This window comes from Mandrillus leucophaeus, unplaced genomic scaffold, assembly GCF_000951045.1.
Source record: "Mandrillus leucophaeus isolate KB7577 unplaced genomic scaffold, Mleu.le_1.0 Scaffold250, whole genome shotgun sequence".
Classification (NCBI taxonomy): Eukaryota; Metazoa; Chordata; class Mammalia; order Primates; family Cercopithecidae; genus Mandrillus; species Mandrillus leucophaeus.
In genome coordinates, this window is record NW_012102588.1 from 1,796,570 (window position 1) to 1,816,642 (window position 20,073).

The window sequence follows — 20,073 nt, forward strand, 5'->3', positions numbered from 1 at the left end:
GAACCCGGGAGGCGGAGCTTGCAGTGAGCCGAGATTGCGCCACTGCACTCCAGCCTGGGCGACAGAGCGAGACTCCGTCTCAAAAAAAAAAATTGTAAGTTGGAGATCCATTTTAAGTTGGGGACGTTCTGTATATATGAAGAATTTCATACCGTCTGCCTTCAAGTGTTCGTAAGCTAGCTTCTTCTCGCGCAGTCATCCTCTCTCTTCTCGCTGAATTCTGAGAAGCGTGAAGAGGATGATTTGGATGTCCAGGATCACCAGCAGATGCTAATGCAGAACCATAACGTAATTGAGCTTCAGTAGAATCCATAATACTGACCATCCAGTTCCAAGTGGGAATAAGTTTTTCTTCTACATAGTTCTATGAAGACCAAACTAAAATAGTTAAAACTATCCAAACAGAGCTAAATTCGATACAGCAGCAGTATGTCAACTTTTAAACATTTGTAACATTTAATTCCCCTAATACTGGAATTCTCATAATTGACAGCCAAAAAAATACACTGGAATGAGAAACTTTTCAGTGCTTTCATACCTGTAAGTTTACTGCATCTTGGTAAGTCAATTTCACGGCTGCTGGAATCTGAGAGTATACTAGGTGATTATACTTAGGAATAAGGCCCATCAAGTCCGAGATTTGTCTAATGACAATGCTGTAAGCCCTGGCTAAACTGCTTGCAGATGTTAGGTAACTGCTGGCGTTGCTAGCTTCCAAAGCAGCTGCTGCAGCTGCAGCACTTGTACTGATGGTACCACTCCGGCGTAAGTTTGAAGGATCAATATAAATCAAACCCGCTGAACTTGCTATAAGGAAAAACGACAACGACAATGAGCTAATGTTAGTTCTTAAGTGTGTTTCTCTGGGATTATATATACTTATGTAAATCTAAATGGTCAATTGTGGTAGCCAAGCAAAAAACTTTGCCCAAACCACACTATTTTGGGGAGGGGAGTATGGAGGGGACAAGAATTAATATAAAGTTCTCAACTGGGGGAAATCTGATCCCCATAGCACCCCCCCACACACCCTGCCAAAGGGTCTATACATTTGGCAGTATCTGCAGACAATCTTGGTTATCACAACTATGGGAGCCAAGGGGAGGGGAAGAAGGGTGAGAGGGGGTTTACTGGCATCTAGTGGGTGTAGGTTAGGGATGCTGCTTAACATCCCACAATGCACAAGACAGCCTCCCACAATTATCCAGCCCAAAAATGCAATAATGCAAAGACTGGGAAACCCTGCTATAATCATATGTGCATAATTTTTATATTTGAAACTCAACAAAACAATGAGGAACTATCATAAAACTAATTTTATCCCCAGGTGAACATGCGTAAGTTTAAAAATCTATCTAAGTATTCTTAGGAATACCAAGTTTTCAGACTTGCCTGCTGGTGTCGATGTACTGGAAGGGGCTGTACTGGCTGCTCGCTGATGCTGCGTGTTGCGGACAGCCCACTGCATTGAGCGGGGAGCTTGGGCAGCACCATTGGCATGGGAGCTATTTGTGGTTCTTTCTAATGGTTCATCAAGCATAAAGGTCTCCTGTTCTATGTCGTCACTCTGACTACTGCTGCTATCAGAATCACTCGAGTCATTCGATTGAGAATCATCTTCAGAAAAGAAGGCAGGAACACTGCTTGCTCCTAAAATTTTATTTTTAAAACCAAAAACATTGTGAGTTTAATAATTAAAATTACAATCTACTCCCTCATTCAGGAAAACATACATATTAAACATACATATTAAACACAATGCCAGACTGTATTTAATAATCCACAAAACCCACCACTAAAATAGTTTTTATTAGAAAATAACTTAAGTCTGGCTCTGTGGCTTAGGCAGGAGTGCAGTGTCACCATCTCGGCTCACTGCAACCTCTGCCTCCTGGGTTCAAGTTATTCGTATGCCTCAGTCTCCTAAATAAATAACTTTTAGTTGGGTGTAGTGGCACATGCCTATAATCCCAACAACTGAGGAGGCTGAGGTGGGACGATTCCTTGAGCTCAGGAACTCAAGACCAGTCTGGGCAACATAGCAAGATCCCATCTCTTTAAAAAAAAAAAAAATTAGCCCGATGTGGTGGCTTGCACCTGTAGTCCCAGCTACTCAGGGGGCTGAGGTAGGAGCTCAGGAGGTCAAGGCTGGAAAGAACTCTGACTGCACCACTGGAATATCCAGCCTGGGTGACAGAGTGAGACCCAATTCCAAAAAAAACAAAAGACAAGAAAATACAAATCTTTTAAATAAACTTTAAAATTCATTCATTATTTAATAACCAGAAAAGCTGGAGAGTTATTAAAATAATACTTTCTTTTCTAATACCCAGAGAACAAGGATGAAGTTATAAAAATGCTTAGCTACCCTTGCGTATATCACACAAAGTATGAACAAATCCACACTGAATACACACACACAGCCTTAGCATAAGCAAGAAGGTTGTTGGGATAAGGCAACATACCTGCTTCTGAACCAGCAGTCGCTGCAGTGACAACACTTCTGCGCCCACTAGCATTATCTTGGTTGCTGTGGTTACTTTCACTATCGCTTTCTGTTTCAGCTGCTGCTAACAAGTCCAGCTCCATATCACTCCCTAAAAAAATACATTTAAATAAGAAAAAAGCACACACTCACTATGGTTTAAAACAGGGTCTGATAAGCCAGAATATCATAAGGGTGGTAACTAAGAAGGCATGGGGGGTGGGAGTTGGGGAGAAGGGGAATTGTGTGAGAGAGAAGGGATAACTACTAAAAAAAGACTCAGTAACTACTCAACCTTAGAAGAATGGCTAGGGAAATTATGGTAGTCAACAGACTAGCACATCAGGGCAGTGCAGGGGAGGACTGAAAGTAAATATACAAGTTATCAGCATCTGGGTGTAATTATGGGTAATTTATTTTCCTTTTCTTTAATTTCCAAATGTTTCATAATGCACCTATGATTTAGTTTTTAAAAGTCTTTTAAGAAACTGACTTAAAAAGAAAAAACGGAAATTATTTTATATATGTATTATATATAGCACCTAAATTTTCCAAATAGATGCTATAGAAACCCTTGGCAGAAAGTTTAAATTGACCATTTCACTACACATTCAAATGAGGTTTCTCGCTGTATTTAATATCTCCCTTTAAAAGTACCTGATTTACTCATACTGAGTAATTTCTCAAATAACCTGCATACCGTCTTCATCATGCTCATCATGTTGTCCCTCTGCCTCAGCATTTTCTTCCCCATGTTCTTCCTGTTCATCGTGATGATCCTCTTCTCCAGCCACACCCTCCACCACCTCAACCTAAATCCAGAATCTTATTTGTAGACAATCAAAGTACATAATAAACCTTTATCTCTACCAGCGTTCTCCCAAAGTAGCTAGTTAACTAAAATGCAAAGATCCCTAACCATAGAGAATTCAAAATCATGTATCAAGCAGTTTTGAAAATCTTCATCTGTTAGCAACAATTTGCTATCAAAAATTACATCCTGGCCAGGCACAGTGGCTCACACCTATAATCCCAACACTCTGGGAGGCCAAGATGGAGACGGGCGGATCACAAAGTCAAGAGATCAAAACCATCCTGGCCAACATGGTGAGACCCCAAATCTGCTAAAAATACAAAAATTAGCCAGGCGTGGTGCGTGCCTGTAGTCTCAGCTACTCGGGAGGCTGAGGCAGGAGAATCGCTTGAACACGGGAGGCAGAGGTTGCAGTGAGCTGAGATCGCACCACTGCACTCCAGCCTGGGTGACAGAGTGAGACTCCGTCTCAAAAAAACAAACAAACAAACAAAAAAAAACAGAGTATCTTTGCTGTTAACACTGAGACTATCTCAACTCTTAATCCTTAGGTAAAGACAAGTTTGTGTCCAATTTCCTAATATCCAGTAAGTCACAAATTATTAAAATAATTTTACTATGTATAACCACAAATGAGAATATATAACAAACACCTAAAAACTGGATGCAAATGCATATAGTAGTCTCAAGCTACTATTAATGTAATTTCTAGTGACTACTCTTCTTTTCCTACAAAATAAAAGCTTTTTAAATCTACCACAATTAAAATCACCTCTTCCACATCCGCTGAAACAATATCATCCTGTTCTTCATCTCTGCCCCGAACAGGCTGTGACTGGCTGATGCGCCTCTGTTGTGGATTCCTGATGATGTAGGATGACTGAGACTGACTGGAGCTGTAAAGAATCAGAAGCTTATGAGTATACTGCTGCCACAGCTCAGATATGCAACACATATTTTTATCTAACTCATTTATTACATCTGAGACACTTGCTAGGATGTGACTTTAAATCTGAGCTGAGAATTCTTGAAACCAACAATACTTAATCTATAATATATCAGAAAATATAAATCTCAGAATATGTTTTTTTCTTTTTAAGTCATTTCAAATCTGTGTTGATGCACATATTTGTATGAGTCCATCCCATCGAAAAATTCTACAGGAAAATTTTTCCTCCTCCACCAGCAGGTCTCAGTTTCCAAAGGCTCTGACAGCACCATTTGTCCATTAACAGGAAGTGTTTAATACAAGTGATCTAACTTTTAGGAGATCTGACATGATTTCTACTTTGAATGAGCTTATTAACTAATGACTTGCTGATGTTTGTGGGGAAAACATCAGTTCAAAAGCATGATTTTAAAATAGAGTCATAACCAAAGGCAAAGTGGCAAAAGTTTCACTTCCCTAAACACCTGACTTGGAAACAACCAAGAAAAGACAGTTGACTGGATTATAAAAGGAAAAGGGAGAACCAGAAAATACAGCTTAAAATACAGGCCAGAAATCTGAAATTGGCTAAATAACCCTGTCACCTATTATTTATAAGGAAATGGGGGGTAAAAGATGTTGAAATCAAAAGATCTTTAAGTGATTGCACTGACAGGTTCTTTCCTTATCTCAGTTGCTATGAGAAATGAGAATCAAACCAATTACACCTGAGAGTTGACTGAAACATCATGCTTTCAAACAAACAGATAAGTGGTCTCAATATGATGTTTAACACTAGAACTGTAAGTAACTGGTAAAACGGAGATTATGGATTACAAAAGTGGGAAAGGCTAAGAGAAAATCTGTAGAGATGAAAAAGGGTATTTCCAACCACTAAACAGATTTCAATATTAAAACATAAAAGTCAGCATTGTGTGAAGCCACAACTAATGAGTATTTCTTTTTTAAAACAAACATCCTGGAACAAACATCCAAAGAACTACAGTCCCCTCAAAGTGCTTACTTTAAGAAGTTATGCACTTAGTATGTGTAATACTGCCAAAACAGGCTGGGTATAGTGGCTAATGCGTGTAATCCCAATGTTCTGAGAGGCTGAGGTGGGAGGATTGCTTGAGGACAGGAATTTAAGACCAACTTGGGCAACATGGCGAGACCCAATCTCTACAAGAAATTTAAAAAGAGTAATTTAAAAATACCAATACATAAAACATATTACATGAACATTCCTTACCTGAAATGCTTGGGACCAGAGTGTTTGATCTTGTGTGTGTCGTTTTTTTTTGTTTTTGTTTGTTTGTTTTGGAGTATCTACATTACATATATTTACCAGTTGAGCATCCTCAATCCCAAAATCCAAAATGCTCCAACAAGCATTTCCTCTGAGCATCATGGTGGTGCTCAGAAAGTTTCAGGTTTTGCAGCATTTCAGATTTCACACTTTCAGATTAGGAATACTCAACCTGTGTAACTCCCCAGTTACCTGTGTGACTTCAACTTTTTTCCCAACAGACTTGCTGGCACAGTGAAGCACAACAGTCCTGAAACCTCGTCTAAAAAGTCCTGTTAATACACTTCTAAGTTTTGGGGACTTCTAGTTCCGGCAATTTGGCAGACTGTGCAGAGAAACCACTCTTGTTAAGGAACACACATATATGCTAGATATTTAAAAAAAAAAAAAAAAAAAAAAAAAGGACAGCTATGCTGGTGATAAAGAGAAATGATTATCCTGTATAAAACTTGGAGAGAATAGTCCCAAAGGTACCTACTGATATCTCTTGGGCTAGAAGGGCTTCAAGGAACCACAGATTTCACATGAGAGTCCGGAGGCTAAGCAAAGGATAAAAAGTCATCACAGTAATCTCCTCTTCTGTCCCCCTCACATATACAAAGCTGAACATAAATCTTAAAAGGACAACACCATGAAGCAGTGAAACAGAAAAATCATACCTCAAGAGACTTACCTATGTCAGCCATGAACGGATGCAGAAGTTCTCTTTTGAGAACTTCTAACTACAAGTCTGCATTTTAGAGAGTTTTGGACTGCACTCTACACTACAAAGTCTGGTTCAGTGTTGGTTAACTGTGTGGCGGCTCAACACTATCAGCAAGCACCAAGCAGTCTTCCTCTCTACTCTGCCATCTACTATCCAGGAGAATACAAAAAAAAGGAAGGATCTATCAAGACAAGTCTAGCATCTAAACTTTAACTAGCTGTGTTACACTGGAGAAGTTGCCTAACTTTTCTGAGCCGTAGTTTCCCCATTTTACAAACTAGAATGATAGTGGTTATCTATGACGTATTGGGAAAATTAAAACAGGTAACGTGTCTACAATACTTAGGAAAGTTCCTAGTACATACTAAAATTTCAGTAACTGTTAGTTACTGTTATATGAAAGACATGGAAATAAAGTAGAAACAGATTATTTGTTAACATAACAAGAACATTTTCAAGAGGTGGAAAGAAGCAACGGAAAAAACCACTCTTAAGACTTCACACTCAATGGGGTGATATACACCATCTATAATCCAACACAAGTGAAATCCCAGAGAATGGTCAAGTCTGTGTTTTTAAACTTAAGATATCCTTGGAATACTAGTCAAAATACACCCTTTATGGGTAAGAATGTACTGTACTATAATAGAACTTTTAACAGTTGAAGAAAACATTAGCACTATTTCTTGATTATAACATGAGATCTCCTGCTGGGAAGATTTAGGAAGTTGCCTCAAGAAACAAGCAAAGGGAATGGAATAAAGAGAGTTTAAGAGTATATAATACTTTAATAACGAGACTAAGAACAAGATGACACAAAATCTTGAAACTTACTAGGAACAGTTTCATGGGCCGTGTTTAGAGATGAGATGATCCCAAAATCTGTTCAACACCCATCAATTTTTTATGTTCCAGAACAAGATCAAGGGAAGGATACTAAGAATTCACAAACTAATACCACTTAAGTAACTAATGAGTTCCTCACAGGGTATCAAGATCAGGAAAATCATATGGAGTTCAAGCAGATCTCACTAACAGAATCATTTAATAACGGGATAGATTTGACAAGTCTGAAGATATACAGCTTGATTTATAAGTTTTCAACAAGTCCTGGAGGTATATCAGTATCAAGCACACTATGGGAGAGCTCTGTCAGACAAAACTGGATTTAAAGGGACACCTGACATTAAAGGAAAAATTGGGACACATATACTGGCATATAGGAGAATAGTGAGAGCAGATACTCAACACCAACCCAGATCAAACCCAAGGATGACAACTTGGGAGCTATCCCAAATAATAAAGCAGGCCGCCCTTAGTAACAGAGATGTTTTCCAGAAGAGGAGGAGAAGGGTCTTTAGATCCTAAAGGTCCCTATTAAAACATCATCACACGTGCACATGGTTATAAAATCAGACTTGAAAAAACAAAATACACTAAATATTTGCCAAAGATCTAGAGCATTACTACTGAAAAGTCTGGTACCTAAACCAGCAGAAGTGGCATCACCTGAGAACTTGAAAGACATACAAAGTTGGAGGCCCCACCTCCCGACCTCTAGAGTGGGCATTTATATTTTAATAAGAGCCCCAAGTCATTTTCATACATATTAAAGTTTGAGAAGCAGTGTGCTAAAGAACGTCAGAAAGTTTTAAGTTGCTCAACATCCTGATTCAACAAGCTTACAGTGTAATTAGGGAAACTATCAAACAAATAGAAAAGATAAATGAAACTTAAGAACAAATAATCTTATAATTAGAAACATTTATAATGGAGTTATTTTAGCCCTGTTCTTGATAATATCGTTGTTGTAGAAAAATATTTAAAATTCCAGCTTTTTGGCTGTTATTTATGTTATACAAATGATCATGTACACCACCTGAGTGCTTATGCAAAGGTTTTAGAAGTCAAACACGACATTTCCAAGGAAAGGATTAATTGGAATCTGTTACCTGGTAGCAATTTTACCTGCTAGACTGATCAGATGACGGTCGTGGTGGTAGTGGTTCCACTGAAAATAATTCTTCACTGCCCTGCATGGCATCTATGCTAGTACTAGCCAGGGTAAATGGTGCAGTTGGACGAGCAATCCCCATTCTGACAGGAACAATCAGTGACTCTGCTACGTTGCACAATTCTTCCACAGCATAAGGTAGCAATGCTTGGAATACACGCTTGCATTTTCCAATGGGCTGTGGAATAAAGTTGCTAGAACAAAAAGAGAAATATAAGCAATCTATCTCTTCATATACATAAATCACTATCACAAAAACAGTGTGAAAATGGTATCCAAGCCAAAATCAAAAAGGATGCCTTACTTTTTCTTTTTGGATGAAGCCATTTCCACACTCAGAATGACAAAAACTCTTGCCACTGAACGTAGAAACCTCATTGTCACAGCAATAGCTTCTTCTCTACGTCCAGGTGTGTATTTGTTTTGGAGTTCTTTCACTAGTGTACCTAGTAGAGTATCTAAAAGCTTTACAAAATTATATTCACTCTATTAATGTTAAGATATTTCATACGACGTTTAGACACTCATAAAGTTATAAGTTCTAACGTTTTTTAAGCATTAACATTTCATAAAACCTCAAAACAAATTTAACCAAAACATTTATAAGGTCAATTTATGAAATATACCTGCCAATGTGCTTGACATATAGTGATTCCTAAATGTATGATTTCTTATTTTTTGTCCCACAGTCCTCGGTATATCAACTAATATTTAGAAGAACAATACCAAATATATCAAATCAGAGGAAGAATATGTTTAACTCAGTCTGGGGCACTTTCCAAAACAGCAAGGCAGACTCAACTGTTGATATGAATAAATTCATAATCCCATCTCTCCCTCACGGAACCCCTGTTACTTTCTAGTCTCTTTTCTGTGTGTAGTTTCTTGTATAAATATTAGCTACAGAAAACACCCAATTTTCATAGTTTGGTTGTTGTTTTTAATGTTATTTACAATAAGATTTATTTTTAAATTACTGCATCACATTCCAGTAAGTCGTCAGGTTATAATTTGATTCAAGATTACACTATTATTGGGCTGATAAAAGTATTTTTCTGTTTTTAAATTTTACATTATTCTGTGACATGCCTTTATTTTTCTCATATTGTAAATTTCTTTATGACAGGTTCTGAGGGCACTGATAGTTTTATGGCTTTCCAGAGAGAAGAAGAGATGCAATCCCACCCCATCTCTATCTGAGTGTGTTATTACCATAACCTCATTAGCACTGGATCTTGAGGTTTAAATTCTTTCCTAGTTTCACAGCAAAGAAGAGTACTTTAAAAGCATACTTTTCAGGTACTTGCAATACATATTCAAAGAACTTACCAAAATATCTGCTGTACACTTAACTATAAGGCAATGAGTGAAACAGTCCAGTCGAATTGTGCCACTTTGCTGATTGAGGTATACTTGCTCCTCTGGCAAAAGATGGCCTATTCTACTGCTGGCACTAAGACTTGAGGAGGAAGGAAAAACAGAATGAACTGTAAAAGGTCTACACTAATGTAGGAAATACATAAAGCTAAAAAGGTTTCAATGAATACGTACGGGTCTTTATTCTCCTGCGACCCAAACATAATCATAGATTTCAAGGCATTCCAGTCCTGTAGAACACGCTCCAATGCAAGCTGGGCAAATCTTGGAGGCTCTAAATCATGATCAGGCATATCTGAATCTAAAATGAAAAAGAAATAGTGACCAAAACAAAAATAAAACATATTGCTTCCCACAAGTGTCATAAATGTCTAATTTACTCACCTTCAGGACTGGCTGTTTTTCGGTTACGATCTTCCCTGATTCGAGGTGGTCTGTACTGGCAATGCTCCACCGTCTGCCTTGCGACTGTCTGTACTAAGAACAGTAAGAGATGCTCTCCCCTGCAAAATAGAATGTTGTCGTGAGAAGGGAGGCCGAAAAGCTACTCAGGTATGCTGCGCTCTTCTGATTTAACTTACTGTAAGTCCTAAAAATCCTACTTGCCTGCTGTTTGGCAGAGTAACCAGATTAGTAGCAGTGAGCAGGCGATAAAGTAGATCAAGACGAGCCGATTTCTGTCCAGCAATAAGAGTTTTACATTTACATTTCTCCCAACAATCACAGTAGGCTGTTGGTGACGTCCGTTTGAGTCTATAGAGAATTTATACACAAGTACAAAAACTGAAAGTTTTTAAACATACAAAGGTTTATGTTGACATTATGAAGGTATAACTCACTGAAACCAGAGAGAGCCCTTGTTAATTCCTAAATGCAAAGTATAACTGTCAAAGCTTATATAACAAAAGGATTACTTGGTAGTAATGACATCTATAAACCAACACAGAATTCCTATGAGAAGAGGTACTCTAAGGTATAGCCACTTTTGGAATTTCTTCCCTAATTCCCCACCGCTCCAGTCCAGTTCAAGTGGTCCTCCCATATGACCTAATGAACCCTATAACTCTATGGGCAGATATTTCTTGCTTGTGGCCTCTGATAGGATTGGGAACACTGTCAGGACTATTCACCACCACCACCCTGGCATCTAGTACCCTTGGCAAACAATCAATAACAACAGATTATCACACTTTTAGGTGCTTAAAATAAGGAAGACAAAAATACCAACCAGAATTCTTTTAACAAAAATTATAAATAAGCAATGCAATATCTATTAAAATTTTTCACTTGTCCTATACAATTACCTAATGGTATAGTAGATGGTTTTTACAGTCCAATTCTCTATTATAACATTTGTAGCCATTTATACTGAAGTCCCTATCCATAATCCTAAAACGCCACAGATGTTAGTGCTAGGTATTTCATTGCTTCTCAGGTCTGTGAAAACCAACAAAACTAGTTGTGGTAACTGTTGCTGAATGAAAGATTGTTGCATTTAGTTTAAGTAAGACACAGTCCAAACATTCACCATGATTCCTTCCAGGCCTATGGCAATTTTCTCCTAGTATACCCTACTACAGGACACCTGAGACCTCTGCTGCATAATACACTCGGAAACATTCTGTAGATATATTTCTCAAAATACTAATCTGATCCTAGTTACAATGTATAATCACCTACTTTTATTTAAGGAGGGCAATGTTAGAACTAGCAAAGAAACCAAACATTTCACAGTATAGTTTAAATCAAGAATCACATTATTATACATAAACTGACTTAAACAAGAGAAACATAACCTCATGCTTTCTAAATTAAAACATGACTATCGATTATTTCCATACAGCAATATAAATCTAAACAGTTTATAATATTAAACTAAAGAAAACTAGAATTGTACTCACTTGCAATCATGACCTTTATGACAAACCCTTGCACATTCCGTACAACAACAAAGTGACTCCAGCAAGCCACAAGTTCGACACTCAAAAATATCCTAAAATTAAGAGTGTACTTTTAAAGGAATAATTATAATTATGCGTATATCTCATCATAATTATCATTTCTGGTATTTTCTAAAACAATTCAATCTCAAAATTATTGTGCTTTGGAAAACTAGGACTTATAAAGGGCTACAGCAAATACACAGTTTATAATATACAAATAGAAATATTACCAGTTGAAAAAAATAATTTGTATCATCCCCAAAAAGGCACTGTGGTTATAAAATCTGTATCAAGATTTGCAGATCACATTATACTACCCAGTGAAAATTTCCACTTTTCATGGTATGCCATATTTAACTGAGCAATCAGCTCTTCTGCCTCATTTACTTAGGAATTAAATCAACTTTCTTCATATCAGACTTAACAATTCCAAAGCTGAAAACTGTAAGTCTAGTGATAGTCATAGGGAAAAAAGACACAAAGATATGATTAATACAGGAAAATGTAAAAATAACTTACCTGGTTAATGTGCTCTGCTCCAGTCCATGTAAAACTGCAAGTGTCATTACAACATAAGACATATAAAGGAGAGTCATCAGGGTTGGTACCTGATGGGCAAACCATTCCCATGAATACATCTTCCTCTTTTTCACTTGATGATACTTCAGCTAAAAAAGCAAGAACACATCAGTTCATCTTGCAGCAAAGGACTTAATTAGCCATCCAATGTCTTCAAATGGAAGGCCTTAGCATACACATAGTATAAACCAGAAATTATATATCAATTTTAAAAAGTGATATACAAAGATGACATGCAAAGAAATCTAACCAACTCTGGAACAATGTAAAGCATAATTATATCATACCCACATACGACGCCCATAAACACACTATACATCAGCCATCTGAATCCTTAGCTCTGTTTCAGGCGGTTAAGACTCAAGTCCCGGCTCTATTTAGCAAATTATAGATCATCTCATAAACTATCAGTATTTTAAAAAGATAACTACTTTAATCTTTCAAAGGCTGGAAGGTAAGAATTGATATTCCTTAATGCTTTCTATTTAGTAGGAATTCTAAGTCAGAAATAACAAGACATTTGTCTATTATTCTGTAAAGTTATATCACTTAACACCAATTAACTACCAAGAGGTTCTAAGAGTAACCCATCTTATTTTCCAAAGATTTTACACTGTTCATTATGGAGTATTTTTAAATCAATAAATTTATATTAGTTGTATTTTGATGGAAAGTTGGAAGATACAGTACACTTCAAGAAAGAATGATAACACATGAATTTCACACACACACACAAATCTTGATCGTTTCCAACCAATTGTATCATTTACATATATGGAAATTCAGTCTGAATAATTATAATATGTGTACAGAAGAGAATCTATCCAAACTGAAAAATATGTAACTCATTTAGGATCTGAAATAAATTACCTTTTGCAATTTTCTGAGCAGTTTCCAAGATGGTAATTGCAGCAGGATAAGCTCGGCCACTTACAGCTGACATAAATGGGGTCATCCCTCTTGCATCCCTAAAATAAGAAAAATTATATGTAAAAATATTAATTACTACTTATTTTCCTTCCTGATAAAATAAATGTTCATGATAAAACAAAAACCTAAATTTTGTTTTAGTCTTTCACATATAAATATACAACTCAATCAAGCTAAACATAAAAGCCAGTTTGTATTCATTTAGTGTGCACTACATGATATTGAGACGGTCTCTTTCACTCAACAGAGCTTAGTAGTAGAGGGAGTATCATGCTGGATTCTGATAAATTGTTTTAAATTTACATAACTGTTGTCCATATAGTGTCAGAAGATAAACTTTAATAGTAAAAGCTAAGCTAAGCTAAATCTTCATATGAAAACTATATCAAAACCTCTTACTTGGCAGAAAGAAGTTCTCGTAGATAGGGCTGGAGAACGACACTGTCACATAACAATTTTAATATAAAATGAGCATTCGCCTTTCGATCCTTGGATTCTACTACAGATGGCTCTGTGGAAGGACCTGTAATTAAGCAGATCCATTTGGTACAAAACAAGAATGAAGAAGACACAGTAAAAGAATATTCTGGGCTACTCTGCCTATGGGGTACATAAGCACATAGATAATAGGGCACACTGCCTATGGGGTAGCTAGCCCTGCTCTGCAAGGAGCAGTTACAATTTTTTTTTAAGAATATCCTGGAATAATATATCAGGCATATAAGCCACCAGAACAATATTCTAGTATCAGTAATAAATTAACTTCATCACAAAGAATTTAAACCTATGAACAACATTTTACAAATCTCATCTGATTTCTAAATGTATGTACATAGACATCACATATTTGCACTGACAGATGGAAGGTAATTCAGAGAATTAGATGTTTTTCAAGCAAAGAAAAGTCTCTGTGAAATAAAGTGTAGATCTGTAGAACCCTATATCCAAACTGTGTCCTTTTTTCTTCCAGATGACTAGGCAGACAAAGAGTACAGATTCTTACCTGGTATAGTGGAGGTGCTTGGTCCTTGACCAGTACCGGTCGCTGCTGTGGTAAGAGATCCCACAGCGGGGGCCAGGATAAAATCAATGTCACCATCTTTCAGTAAACAGAACAGTAGGATGTATATCATTATAGGCAACATATTCCTAACATGTTCTCTTAACTGGCCTTAAGGCTTTTCTCTGCAAGCCAAAGGTCAAACAGGATAGAGTTTAAGTGGAAACTTCTTTTCCAAACTATAAGAGAAGGAATCCACTAGGCAAATCTATTGACTTATCTTGATAAATTACTAATAAAGGGATTATTGAGCTTCTTACCGGTACAGAAATAAATATTTCAGTAAAAGTGGAACACCTGACAAGAGTTCTGGAATTTTAATTTTTAAAATATAAATACCTTAAATCTAATTTTTATAGCTAAACTAGTTATAATATTCATCATACTACTTTCAAATCTCTCAAATTTCTACATATCCCTTTAAAATGTTAAAATTATTTCCTTTCATGACCTGCGCTTTTTGTTAAACACTAAATGAAATTAAATAACAGCTCTTACCAGGATCCATCGCAGGAGGGTCAGGAACCCAACTAGGGGGAGCTATGGGGGGTGAAACTGGATCCTGGTGGTCACTGGATGAAGCTCCAGCTTCATGTCTACCCAAACCAGCTGCTCTCAACGAACGTCTCATCATTTCCCGTAATCTCAAACTAAAAGAACATGAACAAAATCAGAGCTCACTACCATATCTACACATAATGAAATGGTGTACAGAACTTCTCATCTGAGAAGATGAAAGTATGTCCTACAAGCAAGCACTCCAGGCAAGGGAAGTGAAGTACAAATGCCAATTCTGGAATCACAGAATAAGTCAGTGAGGGATAGAAATAAAACTGGGGGCTCCTAGTACACCGTTCAGCACTAAAGTCACTATCTTAAGCTCCCACACAAACTTAAGCACAGGGAACGAAAGCTGCGGTGAAGTAAGATTAGAAATAATCTTTCATACAGTTCAGATAAAAGAACAGCTAAACATTAAAACGAAAAGTTTCTATCCCCCATTTATAATCAGTAATAATTAAGTTTAATAGTAGACATCAGCAATCATACTGATTAGCACAAAACCAGTATTGTTCAACACTAAATCCCTTTTATAATCTCAAAAGCAACTGAACTAATATCCACGCAATGAGTTGTTTTAAAACAAACACCAATTTAGATTTTTACACACAAAAAAAGAATTTTTAACAGTATAACTTGCATCCCAAAGAAATGAATGAATGAAACTAGAGTTTATAAAATGTGTTGTTAGATTAATGTGTGGGCATGATTTTTTTTCCTCCTGCTATAAAAAAAAAAAATACTGTACAGGTGTACACATCACTAAAAAGAAAAAGAAATAATCACAAACACAGAACTCGTTAGGGGAAATGGGAACTACCTGTATGAAAATCTATACTTTACCTTTGAATAAAACCTTACAACGGCTACAAAATTAATACATTTAGAACTAACAATGATTTAAGAGAGAGCACAAAAGGCAAATCCCTTCACTCAGTCACAATTTTAGAGCTTGTAAATGGATAAAGAGTAAAAATTTCATGTTGAGGGCCAGACAACACATAAGGGACTTCATTCTCCCATGTAGAATTAATCTCAGACATGACATTCTCATGTGAAAGACCTAACACCTTACTAGATACGCATAATACATCTAGAAATAATTTCAAGTTTTATTAATGTTTAAATCTCTAATTGCAATTGTTATTTAATTGAGGATAAATGTGTTTTTCCATATCAATACATTTTTAATTTTATAAGGAACTTTTTTTAAAAAGGCATTCACAAAAATTACTTTTAGAGGCTATGTTCAGGAACGTATCTATTTTATAAGACTTATTTATGACTTTTTTTGGAATAAAAACACTCTAGAAGATTCTGCAATGTAAATGTTACTGTCTCAAATAATATATTTGCCATTATAGTATTCACTATTAAAAAATAACTATAGTTAATTCTTTTATAGTATCAATATCTTCTTTTTTCCAATTTAGAAACTGGAGTTTAAGAGTTTTTATAATGTGGATGGGAGCATGGCACAGTGACTGTTTCAGTCCAGGTCACTTCCCTGTCCAAAGACATCACCGAGAGGAAAAGGAAGACTCCTTACCAGTAACAGCACACACCATGGTGACTGTTCACACTGTGATGCTCCTATACAATTTTAATTAAGCTCAACAGACACCTGGTATCCTAATGTGTCTTGCTCAAAGCACAAAGAAAAAAAAAATCAGCAATAATTGGGAGACACTACAAATAACCTGAAAATAAATGCATGTTTTGGCCTTTTCAAGAATGCTTACACCAGAGTCATAAACTCAATGGCTAATGGGTCAGAAAGGTAAAATAAGGGCAGTCAGGTGTAAGAAATGGGGGTAGTGACAAGCTAGAGGCACACATGCTTATCTAAAGGCATTCAAATTAAAGGAAAAAAAAAAATTTAACATTGCGCAGGCCAAACAAAAAACATGTGGGCTATTCTCCAACTTCTAGCTTAAAGCAGATTAAGAATAAATGAAGATAAATTGAGACCATAGTCTCATCTTGAACTTGCAAACTCCCAACTTTGTTGCTGTGATGTAGTCAATTCAATATTAAATGAGGGGGTCATTCCTTGTCATTTTTAAAATTGTCCTTAACCTCTTTTCTTCATTAGGTCTTGGGAACATTTTTAAGTACAATGCCCAGCTCCTCATATAGATTCTTAAAAAACAAAAAACAAAAAACAAAAAAAGAAAATTATTCTTCAAGATGTTGTACACAATTCATGAAGATTCACCTGTATCCTCAGTGGCTGAGGACAATACTGAGGAGATACCACCTTGGCTGCTAAGATTCAGAGTTTTGACATTTCTTCGTATAGGCTTGCCTGGAGTCATCGTATTTTCTGACAATATGGAAGAATTCAAGGATGATGTAATTTCCTCTTTGTAAGCACGTTATATCCATGCTACAGAAGCCTTAGAATCCAGTCATGTTCAAACATAACACTGTGACAAAAAAGCGAAGGTCATGTGTCTTCCAGATTAACAATCTCTAGAGTACATACACCTGCAATCAGATGCATCAATCAAGCTTTCCACTAAATCTGCCCTTTGTACTCAGGAACTATTGAGTCACATAATAAAACTTCTGAGTCAAATCATCATCTGAAGGCATTTAACAGTATTCCATTCAATATTGAAATTGCATCAGTTTTGAGCTTACAGCTCATGAATCCCAGCCTGCATACTCATCAAGGGGCATCGCCTAGAAAATCCATTGGAGGCTAGAGGAGGGTTTCACTTCAATGAAGCAGTCTGTGGACTTCCTACTGCCCGGCGTGGATAATAAGACTCCTGTGCTTTCATCTGTTCAACCAGCAGCCCTGAGTTTGAACTGGTTAAGAGCACTGCAGTGAAATCTTCGGCAAATTCCTCAAAGGAGCTTACTCTGCAAATTATTTCTGTGAGCAACACATCACCCACTCTTGAAGCTCCTTTTAGTCTTTGCCTTCAAAATAATCCTGACATGAAAAAAAGATGGCAGCACTGGCATTGGACCAACCATATCAGAGTCCAACTTGATTTGCACCTGTAATTTCCCTGAGGAAATGAAATACCTGAAATAATTCAGACACTAATTTCTTCATGAAGAATTTAAGTTGCTTCCCACTTTAGACCAAACACTTTGTCTGCCTAGTATAGTCCTGAATAAATAAACTGGTGATAATTTCCATTTTGTTTAGTCTATATAACGCTTTTGCACTGTTTCAAATTATAATTTGGTCACCCACGAATACTTTTTGATAAATCTCACTTCAGGATGTTTTTGAACCAGGGAAAGTATCAACTTGGATCAACTTGGTAGCCTTCCTGTTGCCAATTTAAGAATACACATTTTTAAAGGAATAGTTAACTACGAAACAGAAAATAGGCAAGGAGAATCTTCATTTTAAGCAGACTTTGCAACCTACCACATTAGCACATAGTAAGCAGTGCTTCCATTAATGATCTTGTCAAGCAGACAATAAATTTTTTTCCTACAGAAAGAAAACTATATCCTAAATTCTTTATATTCATTATCTAGTCAAATACCTAGCAATATTTAATGTGTTATAAAAGTTTGTCCATCCCAAAACTCAGCCTGAAAATTTAAACATTAAACATCCATAATACACATCAGCCTTTCATTTTTTTTCCCAGATCAAGATATCTGAGAAACTGACCTAAATAAGCAATCTGAAAAGATTAAGGTTCCTTCAATTATTATACTACTTGTTCTTCAAATAAGACAGTAACTTCCTAGGAAGCAAGATGATGAATTTAGAACAAATTAGAAGAAACAAATTTAAACTACTTGTCTAAATTATCTCAAATTTATTAAGTGTCCCAGTTCTACCTTAAACTTTAATTTGTTAGATTATTTTTCCCAGGGTGTTATTGGGAGGAACAAAAATGAAACAAAAAAGGACCCACCAATTCATGTACACGACAGGTAAGAGATACACTGCTCTCTGTACTTGGTTTTTTCCTCCAATTAAAGTTTCCTGGTAAAAATCACATTACCTTCGGCTACTTGACGATCCAGCCCGATTACCTGGGCCATTACTTGAGACAACTGATATTGCATTTGCAATGGCCTCAACAGCAGAAAGCCTTTCTGCAAATGTATTTCTTTCAGAACGCTCCGCTTCTGAAAAATGAGAGAAAATTAAGATCAATTTAAGTTTTAAAACTAATACACTGAGTATGTACAGTCCACTAAACACTAATTTCTATATATTTAGTACTCTAATTCACATATTAGATAACCAATTGTTCAATTTTTCCTCCTTAGAGCAACTAACACTTAAGACAGATTGAACTATAAGATCTTTCATATGTGATTTATTTCCTTATTCCACCTTACTTCTCAATCCACGAAGGGAAAAAATAAGGTCATTAATAAGAAGACTGAAATTTAGCTTTCACAATTAAAATAGAAAAAGACCTACTTACCAGTATTTCAGTCTTAGTTTATGTATTATGTATAATACTTACTGATTCAATGATAATGATAGAAAGGTCAGAAACCTGCAAACCACTATTCAAAAATGTAGCTACCAGAGTATCATCAGCAAATTTAAAATTTAAAAAAAAAAACATTATGAATTACATATTTACACTGTTCTCAATTTCTGCCTTCATTTAGCCAATTAAAAAGTTTATGTCAAAAAAAAAGCTTATTTACCTTCCAAAAACATAACACCTCACTAAGTGATTTTTCTCCTCTATATTCTAAAAATTTAGACAAAAGTTGCCTCAATGTAACTTGGCTTAACTTGCTAAATAATTCTCATGTAATAAATGTCATCTGCAATTATAAAATCAGTAAAGTTCATTTAGTATTATATATCCAGTTTGTATATATCATATAGTATTAAAGACAATAAAAACACACTAGTGGAAAATTTTCTTACATACCCATCTTTACCTTCCGAGAAAGTAAAAAAAAAAAAGGACACACAAATCTTTATAGTGATTTGCTTTTCTTTAACAACTGTTACATTTTCAAAATTGCCTAAAAACTCCCTTTAAAGACCTTGCTATAGTTCTTAATCTCACCCTCTTCTTCTTTAGTTTCTTTATTGCTGGTTGGAAAGCAAACTGATACACAAGCATGCAAAATATTTCGATTTCCATCACATCTGTGGCTGATGAATGTCTGTAGCATCTGTAGATTCTGCTCTAAAACAACCGCTTGCTCAAGATTCATTAGATATTGTCGACAGGCCTCATAGTCACAGCGCAGAATGTGTTGCATTAAGGTTTGTTTCTGTGCTCAGACAAATTAGGGGGAAAAAACCTCAATGAATTTGAGTAGCACATTACATATATTAAAAATTTCTCATGGCCAACACAATAATATATAATCAGATTTGCAAATAAGTAGAGACAATTTCAGGTG

The 20,073-nt window shown here is 36.1% G+C and overlaps 1 protein-coding gene across 3 annotated transcripts in view; it reads right to left on the reverse strand.

Moving 5' to 3' along the window:
* The window catches only part of UBR5 (ubiquitin protein ligase E3 component n-recognin 5), a 154,963-nt gene that overhangs the window by 32,499 nt on the left and 102,391 nt on the right, over positions 1-20,073 (reverse strand). For all 3 annotated transcript variants that reach the window (XM_011983491.1, XM_011983490.1, XM_011983492.1), the window contains exons 21-40: positions 19,731-19,941; positions 18,693-18,819; positions 14,644-14,795; positions 14,089-14,184; positions 13,485-13,608; positions 13,026-13,123; positions 12,096-12,244; positions 11,535-11,626; positions 10,240-10,386; positions 10,018-10,136; positions 9,808-9,934; positions 9,586-9,715; positions 8,561-8,721; positions 8,211-8,450; positions 4,072-4,195; positions 3,186-3,297; positions 2,466-2,597; positions 1,393-1,650; positions 539-807; positions 153-364 (exon numbers count right to left, since the gene is read on the reverse strand). In XM_011983491.1, the coding sequence (XP_011838881.1) occupies positions 153-364; positions 539-807; positions 1,393-1,650; positions 2,466-2,597; positions 3,186-3,297; positions 4,072-4,195; positions 8,211-8,450; positions 8,561-8,721; positions 9,586-9,715; positions 9,808-9,934; positions 10,018-10,136; positions 10,240-10,386; positions 11,535-11,626; positions 12,096-12,244; positions 13,026-13,123; positions 13,485-13,608; positions 14,089-14,184; positions 14,644-14,795; positions 18,693-18,819; positions 19,731-19,941 (3,080 nt within the window). The remainder of the gene's footprint in view (positions 1-152; positions 365-538; positions 808-1,392; positions 1,651-2,465; positions 2,598-3,185; positions 3,298-4,071; positions 4,196-8,210; positions 8,451-8,560; positions 8,722-9,585; positions 9,716-9,807; positions 9,935-10,017; positions 10,137-10,239; positions 10,387-11,534; positions 11,627-12,095; positions 12,245-13,025; positions 13,124-13,484; positions 13,609-14,088; positions 14,185-14,643; positions 14,796-18,692; positions 18,820-19,730; positions 19,942-20,073) is intronic.